The 9,704-nt window shown below is 40.3% G+C and overlaps 1 protein-coding gene across 1 annotated transcript; it reads left to right on the top strand.

Moving 5' to 3' along the window:
- The first annotated feature begins 1,429 nt into the window (after nt 1-1,429).
- On the top strand, nt 1,430-9,290 carry rab18 (Ras-related protein Rab-18). The gene is given in 7 exon segments (NM_001139788.1): nt 1,430-1,574; nt 2,116-2,171; nt 2,381-2,442; nt 5,799-5,871; nt 6,217-6,338; nt 6,587-6,653; nt 7,538-9,290. Coding segments are annotated over 7 exon segments (621 nt in total). The 5' UTR covers nt 1,430-1,506; the 3' UTR covers nt 7,711-9,290.
- The last annotated feature ends 414 nt before the right edge of the window (nt 9,291-9,704 follow it).

Below are 9,704 nucleotides of genomic sequence, written 5' to 3'. Positions count from 1 at the left end.
AGGAGAGCAAAACTGGGTAATCAACGGAGCAGTTTTATTCTAAAAACCACCGGTAACCAGAACAAAAATGGGTACAATACCCATCGCGCACCAGAGACGACGTGCACATACACTTACAATAAACAATTCCGCACAAAGACATGGGGGGAACAGAAGGTTAAATATACAACATGTAATGAGGGAAATTGAGACCAGGTGTGTGAGAAAACAAGACAAAACAAATGGAAAATGGATCGATGATGGCTAGAAGACCGGCGATGCTGACCTCCGAGTGCCGCCCGAACAAGGAGAGGAACCGACTTCGGCGGAAGTCGTGACAGGTACAGAGTAGCTGGCCAGGCAGGCAGAATGGTCAGGCAGGCGGTAACAGATTCCAGAACCGGCAAGGGTCAAAACCAGGAGGACTAGAAAAAGGAGAAAAGGCAACGCAGGAAAACTGGTAGGCTTGGACATACAAGATGAACTGGCACAGAGTGATAGGAAACACAGGGATAAATACACTGGGGAAAACAAGCGACACCTGAAGGGGGTGGAGACAATAATGAGGACAGGTGAAACAGATCAGGGTGTGACAGAAAGAGGATGTTGTTGGCATCTTGTGCGTGGTTGGTTAGTGAGTTGATCTCTCATAGTGCATCCACTGTCTCTAAGCAGTCATTTTAAATATTTTTTAAATGAGCAGTCACATTAAATATTACTACTAAAATTGACTGACTATTACAATGTATCCAAAATCCATTTGTTCATGTATTAGTTATTAATTAACTATGTTAGGATACATTTAGTCAACAACAAATGTGTCATTTTGTCAAATGGTGGGTGTAGCTGGTGCATGGAAGTCAGGCGCAGGAGAGCAGAGATGAGTGGACAAAGCACTTTACTGAGGCAATATTGAATATAACGCAACCGCGTCACAAAAACAAATGCCCAAAGAACAAGTGAGGCAGCACAAAGTATCACAACCAAGTACAAAGTACCGGCTGCCACAAAGCACGGGTGTAAAACAAAACCCCAGTTTTCTGAATTTACTCTGAGAATGTTTCATATGCATATCAGTGAGACTTTGACTGATAAGCACATGTGATTTAGCTTCACCCTTTTACTGGCAATACTGAATATAGTCATCATACTGGTTAAACAGGAAGGTCCCCTGGTAAATATGGACCTAAACTATGGTTCCTACACTGTAACAGCAATATGTATGTTCCATAAGAAAAATCCAGGGGTGTATTCACTAGGAACCAAGGTGTGAGACAAGTTAATATACTATAATATATATTGAAACTTTTCCGTATTTTCGATCATGTTTGCCTTCACAATTAATGAACAGTGTTCATTTTACACAGTTCACAGGATAGTACTCTTATTTTGGAGGAAAAAAAACGAACCGGAAGTGCTTCGTTACTGTTGTAGCGGTCATAGCGCCAAGCCGAAAATCGCACTGTCAACGTCAGACAAACACCCCAAAAAACTGATTAAAAGACAGCTTAGAAAAACGTAAGAAATATGGACGACGACGTGTTGACAACTTTGAAAATATTGATAATTGGTGAGAGTGGTGTCGGAAAGTCAAGGTAAGATAGTCTTTGTTTTGAAGTTTTGCTCACTACAGGAAGGCTATTTTGCCTACTAACGTTATCTTGAGCTAACGTCAGCTACACTGTAACTTTTCTTAGTTAACACATTAGCTAACGTTAGCTGTATAACCAGCTGTATCCGTTTGTCCTTTGAATTGGAAATGAAAATCTCTTTCCTACACTTGCTTTTTATCATCTTACTTGATGATTATTTAAATATTTGCTGGCAAATTGCTAGCTACGTGTTAGTTAGTTATCTTTGTCTAGCAGAACCAGTATCTGGGCAAACGAGACGACGAGTAACGTTAGCTTTCTCGGCACAGAGGAGTTCTTGTCACATCCTTCTCGTTTGCCCAGATACTGGTTGATCTACTAGCTAGCTATCTGGAACTGGTGGTGTGTGGCAAACCCACCCCAGCCCTTGTTAGTTACTAACTAAATAGTTTTTCTAGGTTGTGGGCTAGGTAGCCTATATCTGGTGTGTCAGTGTTAAAATGCCTGCTCTCAGACATGGTGTTGCCCTTCTATCCCCAAACAGTCTTCTCCTGAGATTCACAGATGATACTTTTGACCCAGAGCTAGCAGCAACCATAGGTAAGTCTAAAGGATCTCCACCATCAAAGGAGTATGCCCCAGTGCACTGTTAATGGGAAGGGGAAAACACAGAATTCCCACTCTAACAGCAGTTTTGACACCGTTGCTAGGCCAATGTGACAATGGAATGTTGTTATGTCACACATTAGGCTATTCATATTTATGGTTCACCACTTGAGTCTGCTCCTGCCTCCCTCTTTTTGATGCAGGTGTGGATTTCAAAGTAAAAACAATTGCAGTGGATGGGAACAGTGCCAAGCTTGCTATTTGGGTAAGTGTATGAAAATGTAATGTATTATTCAAACTGTAGTTAGGCTGATTTTCTTAGGTGTGGCTAATGTACGCTGTGAAGTGAACACCAGGAAATTCACATTCTTAAAGAAACAATCTGCAGTGCAAACAAAAACCAAGTTGCCACTGTTTTGGTAAATAACTGATGGTGAACCAGTATCTATGTGTTATAGACCTCTAATGCCCAGAAAGCTCTGACTCACTCTCATTCACCAGCTCTGCAAGCATTATAATGTAAAAATAAGTATCACCAAATAAGGAGTTTCACTGAGCAGCGATTTTCATTTATTACGGCTGGTATGTACTTCCAACAAAGGTCAAAATAAAATGTACAAGCAACTAAAAAATGCCTGTTGTAGACTTCTGACCTGTGTGTGGCAGTAATGAGTGATTTACATTGGAGGTGCTAAACAGGCTTATTTTTTTTCGGGTGCAAGTATGTTTTTTATTTAGACCTTTTGTTGGAAGTACATACCAGTTGTAACAGGAGTAAATGAAGATGGTTGCTCAACAAAACTCCATATTTGGTGATAAACAAACATATATATTTTTTAAGTTTGTTGAATCAGAGCTTTCTGAGCGTTTTATAACGCACAGATACTTGTTCAGGTACGGATAAATGTAACCACTCTCAGCAACATAGGCATAGCATCATAGGCATATAGCTATGGACTGACCATCTATGATATCAAAATTAGTTTTGAGGCTAAACAGTGTTTTTTTTTGTTTACAGTTACTTTGTTTAACAACATCCACTTTGTTCAGGTGTTTTAAAAGACACTGAAAAACATATGTTTGTTTTGCTCCAACATTAGGGTTGTTTTCAGCAGGCACAAAAAAAGGTTTTGAAAATGAGTCAATACACGCATTTTGATTTCGTCTGTCCAAACCAGACGCAAAAAGGACATGCTGGTTAAAATATGAGCCTGAACCAATTCATTTGGCTGCAGGTTTGAAATACACATGAAACGTTAATGGACATTTAGCCAACTAGCTGTTGCTAGCTAGTTTGACCTGGGGGTTGGACATTGGGTTGTTATTTTACCTGAAATGCAAATTGTCATTTTCTGATTCTTTTACGCAACGCGACTGTCCTTGAGTCCATGTTATTGTACATTTAGATAGGAGGTAACCTATGTTTCAAAATGTTTGTTCCTTTCCTGCCCCCTGAATACATCCCAGGATGTACTATTTCAGAAGAACTACGTACAGTGCCTTCAGAAAGTATTCACACCCCTTGACTTGTTCCACATTTTGTTGTTACAGCCTGAGTTTTAAATTGAGACTTTGTGTCCCTGGCCTACAAAACATTACCCCATAATGTCAAAGTTGAATTATGTGAGTCATGAAGTATTCAACCCCTTTGTTATAAGCAAGCCTAAATTAGCTTAGGAATAAACATTTGCTTAACAAGTCACAATAAGTTGCATGGACTCACTCTGTGTGCAATAATGGTGTTTAAAATTATTTTTTAATGACTACCTCATCTCTGTACCCCACACATACAATTATCTGTAAGGTCCCTTATTCGATCAGTGAATTTCACAGATTCAACCACAAAGACCAGGGAGGTTTTCCGATGCCTTGCAAAGAAGGGCACCTATTGGTAAAAAAATAAATTAAAAGCAGACATTGAATATCCCTTTGAGCATGGTGAAGTTATTAATTACTATTTGGATGGTGTATCAATAGACCCAGTCACTTCAAAGATACAGGTGTCCTTCCTAACTCAGTTGCCGGTGAGGAAAGAAACAGCTCAGTGTTCATTACCATGAGGCCAATGGTGATTTTTTTAAATTTTTTTAACCGTTAGTGTTTAATGGCAGTGATAGGAGAGAACTGAGGATGGATCAACAACATTGTAGTTATTCCGCAATACTTACCTAATTGACAGAGTGAAAAGAAGGAAGCCTGTATAGAATACAAATATTCCAAAACATGCATCCTGTTTGCAACAAGGCAATAAAGTAATATTGCAAAAAAATGCAACAAAGAAATGTACTTTATGTCCTGAATAGAAAGTCTTATGTTTGGTACTCTGTGTTGTATTTCATATTTTCCAGAATGGTGTTGGCTGCATCATGTTATGGGTATGCTTGTCATCGGCAAGGATTAGGGAGTTTTTTTTGTTTTTTTTTTGGTATGAAAAGAAACGGAACCGTGCGAAGCACAGGCAAAATCCTATAGGAAAAGCTGGTTGTCTGCTTTCCAACAGACATTGGGAGACATTCACCTTTCAGCAGGACAATAACCTAAAACCCAAGGTCAAAGATACACTGGAGTTGTTCCCGAGTGGCGCAGAGGTCTAAGGCCCGGCATCTCGGTGAAAGAGGCATCACAACAGTCCCTGGTTCAAATCCAGGCTGTATCACATCCGGCTGTGATTGGGAGTACCATAGGGCGGCGCACAATTGGCAAAGCGTCGTCCGGGTTTGGCCGGGGTAGGCCGTCATTTTAAATAACAATTTGTTCTTAACCTTTATTTAACTAGGCAAGCCAGTTAACTTTTTTTATTTTTTATTTTTTTAACCATGACATTGAATGTTGCTGAGTGGCCTAGTTACACTTTTTGACTTAAATCGGCTTAAAGCTATGGCAAGACTTGAAAATTGCTGTCTAGCCATCATCAACAAACTTGACAGAACAAAGATGTATCATTTTTTTTAAATAATAATTTGCAAATATTGTACAATCCAGGTGTGGAAAGCTCTTAGACTTATCCAGAAAGACTCACAGCTGTATCACTGCCAAAGGTGGCTCTAACATGTATTGACTCAGGGGGTTGAATACTTATCTAATCAAGATAGTGTATGTGTAGATGTTTGACAAAACCATTTTCATCTCACCTTGTAACACAACAAAATGTGGAAGAAGTCAAAGGATGTGACTCCTCCTCCTTTCTGAAGGCACTGTAGAACAGCTTGTTCAAGGATAGAGTTGCACGCACCATGGGATTACACCATGTGATGGCGCTATTGTATAATGTTTCGCATAGAGAAGATATGACAGTGGAAGGTTGGCCTCCCAAAGTGAAATCCACGACCCTAGCAGGACCTGGGAAGATTGACTTGTTTTTGTATTTACTAAACGTGAAGCTCTTCAAAGTCTCATCAAAATTTGATAATTGTGACTCATCAACATTTTTTAATTTCATAAACTAATTGAAAGGTTGTGTTAATACTCCTATCCATAATGCTGCGTGTTGATACTTTCTACGAAGTTAATTCCTCTTGACGCTGGCATGGCATGGGTAACCGTTTCTGTGTTCAATGCTGAAGATTGACACACTGCTTTCTCTCATTGACACTGGTTGTTGTTGACTTTTGGGCCTGTTAGGACACAGCAGGACAGGAGAGGTTCCGGACCCTGACGCCCAGCTACTACCGTGGTGCACAGGGAGTCATACTGGGTGAGTGTTTGTTTGACCAACAGTGGTTAACACATAGTATCACGTCTGGAGCCGTATGTACCAAGCATGCTGATCTAGGATCAGGTTCCTCCTGTCCATACAATCTTCTACATGATGATGTAAAATGACAAAGCAGTCATACTCTGAGAAGCCCTTGGTCTCCCAAAAATGAGGTGCCTATTTCAAATACTCCGTTCAACTCACATTCTCAATTCTGAACCTCTAGTACTGTGGACCTCCACACTATGATTTCAGTACCCCCCCCCCTGCGCGCTTGTTATAACACATTTTAATTGTAGATATTGATGAGGTACAGACACTTAATCTCCTCTCTTTTGCTGTTAGTGTACGATGTCACTAAACGGGACACGTTCACGAGGCTGGAGAACTGGCTGAACGAACTGGAGACGTACTGCACACGGAACGACCTCGTCAAAATGCTGGTTGGGAACAAGATTGATAAGGAGGTGGGTGTCCCAGTGCATCGTGGGTCACTACCTGTCTGGCATGAATCTGTTTTTGAGCTGTGCTTCTCTTATATTGTCACCTAGCTGCCATTGTTCTCTCCAGTGTTGAATGGAACAAATAAAGTTGTATCACTTAGCAATGTTTTGTGTTGCTGGTATTGTATCTGATGCTGTTACAAATTCCACAGGCTTAACACCTGTTATGTGAACCCATTGTTGAATTTGACAATTCAGTTTTTTTGTTTCAGGAAAACCGTGTAGTTGACCGAAACGAAGGCCTTAAGTTCGCAAGGAAACACTCCATGCTTTTTATTGGTAAGTTCTTTGGTCTTTGTAAAATAGCTGGGCGTCTGAGTAAAAGAACCCGGATACTCAAGTTAATGGGGTCTACTACATAAAGATCTCTTTCACCGTTTGGTGAGTAAATACCAGTTGGACACTAGCTTTTACAACAGTGTGCAGACTCTTGAATTTGAGCACAGATGTCATCCTGTAACTCTCCTTTTGACATTCCTAATCTCCACTGTCAGCACAACACTGAAGGATGCAGCCCTTCCAGGAGAATTGCATTACGATCGCAAATCTGCAGTCAATCATCTATCAAACCCATGTCTACTTTTGTTTCTATTTCCCAGCTCCATTTGACTCCTGAAATTAGGTTATAGCATTTCTGAAGACTTTCCATTTTAGAATGACTAAATTAAAGGTTTTGGAAAAGGTTTATGGAAAAGGGTAATGTTTTTGTTTCTATGTGCCGTGTAGGCTACACAGTGCCCAGTGTGGTGTGTGTGTGTGTGTATATATGACTTTTTCTTGATGCGAACGTTCATATTTTATGAACGCTGAATGTGTATGTCTACACATGTCAATCTAAATTACCCAAATCAAGATCATCATCATATGTCAGAAAATCAAGATTAAAGATATCTCCTTAGAAAATGACCTTAATGTATGGACTGGGTGAATCAGACATCACTCTGTGGGGGAAGAAACCCATCCCAGTCCGACGTTGTAACTTGTCATGCACACATTTTGTCGCATTAAAAATCAGCTACTGGGACTTAAACTGAAATAGTCTGAAAACGTATAGCCGCTGTCACTTTTGCTCCCATTTTATTCGAAACGGACCTAAAATAGTTTTGAAGTGAGTTTTTGTTGATGCATCCCCCTAACACTAATGTGCTCTTCAACCCTGGCAGAGGCCAGTGCTAAAACGCGGGATGGTGTCCAGTGTGCCTTCGAGGAGCTGGTGGAGAAGATTCTCCAGACTCCAGGGCTTTGGGAAAGCAACGCCCAGCCCCGGGGCGTCCAGCTGGAGGACCAGGAGCAGCGCGGGGCTGGAGGCTGTGGAGGATATTGCTCCGTACTGTAAACCGGAACCATCCCATACGGCATATTGGAAACCAGAACCTGAGAAGGATATTAAGAGTCCGTTAATATACTGTGTGTGTTTATATACTGAGACACGACAAGGGTTCATCTGCACCTTCCGAGGTCTCGGTAGAAAGGGACTTTGCGGTTTGCACTCTTCCTGTACCGCCAGTCAGTTGTCACAGTGCATTACGTTGTGTTGAAAACAACACAGTTGATATTCATCATGTATAAAATATCATGCTAAAGGAGGTACATTTTGTTTTAGCTATCAAGTTTGTTGTTAACCACACCAAGTCACATATACGTCTTGTCGAACACATCATGGTGAAATGGGAAATGTCTTCTCTACAATATAATAGTTAATACCTTCTGCTACACGTTTATGCAATACATTATGAATATGATCAATACATCATGTCAAATACCTACCAAGTTATACCGCAAATACCTTCGCTATTTATGTCAAGTTTTCTACTTGATGAGTAGATCTGCATGCCTTAACTATGGTTACCGTAGGACCAATAGATGAAGGGAGACTCCTTCCATGTGGGGTGGGGCTTCAGACCTTCCACGCGCCTTCACTTTGTCCTAGCTAGTGTTTGTAGGCCTATAACCCCCCCCCCCCCCCCCTCCCCCAATAAGCAATTCGTAACAGCTGACAGGCATTCATCACCACGCATTGTGTGTCTAGTCATAGACATTTAACATGGACGTTGTGTGTACGCTTCACAGTTGGTTTTACCAACGTATCCCACTGGTTGACAACAATTGTAATATATATATATTTTTTTTTATCCCCTTCCATTTTATTTACTTGGTAATTTCTCTATTCCAAGCTGTTAAATATTTATATTTTCTTCCACTTTTTATTTCCTGATGTGGGAACATGCATGCAATGCTTTACGTCTTGGCACGCCCAGTCCATGTGGCGTTGATATAGCCTAGTGATGTGCCTATCCATAGGTGTTACTGGCGCAAATGTTGAAGGGGGAAAGAAAGTTACGTTTATTATTAAAGCTATTGCGAAATAAACTTTTTTCTCTCGCTCTTTAAAAAAAAAATAATAATAAAAGCTTGGTTTCATTCTGACCTAGCTGGACCTTCAATCAAGCAAGCCTTCTTATTACATAATGGTTGTTAGTTCAAGCATGCTTATGGATGTTCAGTAGATCCTGTGGTCTGGAAAAGGGATGAATTTACATGGATCAGCCCAACAGTTTTCTCTCATGCCTGTCTAGTTGTTACACCACATGTACATATATCTTGCTACACATGTTACACCACACGTACATGCAAAAAGTCATTGTCAAAACAGATTTGAGTCTGTATATCTGTAGCAAGATATACAGTATGTTGGTTGCATGTTTAGCTATTTTGAATTTTAAATAATTATCCTGTTTATTTGTTGTATCTTCAGTTTGTCTGACTTTTTTTTTTTAAGTCGGTGTGTTTTCCATCCATGAATCACCTTATGAATATCTATAACATTCAAATGACACATTGTAAGTGGTGTTGTGCTCGGTCATGACATGGACATTTTGTATCATTTCAAACTGAAATAAAAGACAATGGGAAGAAGAGGAATGTTCTGGTTTTGAGTTTGTTGTTCGAGTAGCCTCGAGAGCACTATTTCTTTACTGCAATAGGCTATTTTTACGAGCTGAATGTTTGTTGTGAGGAATGCGCATACCGGTATTCTTTAACTATTTGTTTTCTTATGGCAATCATATCTTTTTAATACAGTCCAAAGGTCCTTATTTGTTGAACTGTATTGAATGTCAATGTTAGCTATACCTAACCAAACTCTATCTACAGTATCTATACTGAGTACAAAAAATTAAGAACACTTTCCTGATATTGAGCTGCACCCCCCCTCCCCCCCCCTCCCACCCCCGTGCACCTGGCACCTACTTCCATACCCTGATCAAAGGCACTTAAATATTTTGTCTTGCCCATTCACACCCTGAATGGCACACATACACAATCCATGTC

This window comes from Salmo salar, chromosome 03, assembly GCF_965601325.2.
Source record: "Salmo salar chromosome 03, fSalSal1, whole genome shotgun sequence".
Classification (NCBI taxonomy): domain Eukaryota; kingdom Metazoa; phylum Chordata; class Actinopteri; order Salmoniformes; family Salmonidae; genus Salmo; species Salmo salar.
Note: the sequence above shows the minus strand (reverse complement) of the source record. Positions and strands in the feature narration are given on the sequence as shown.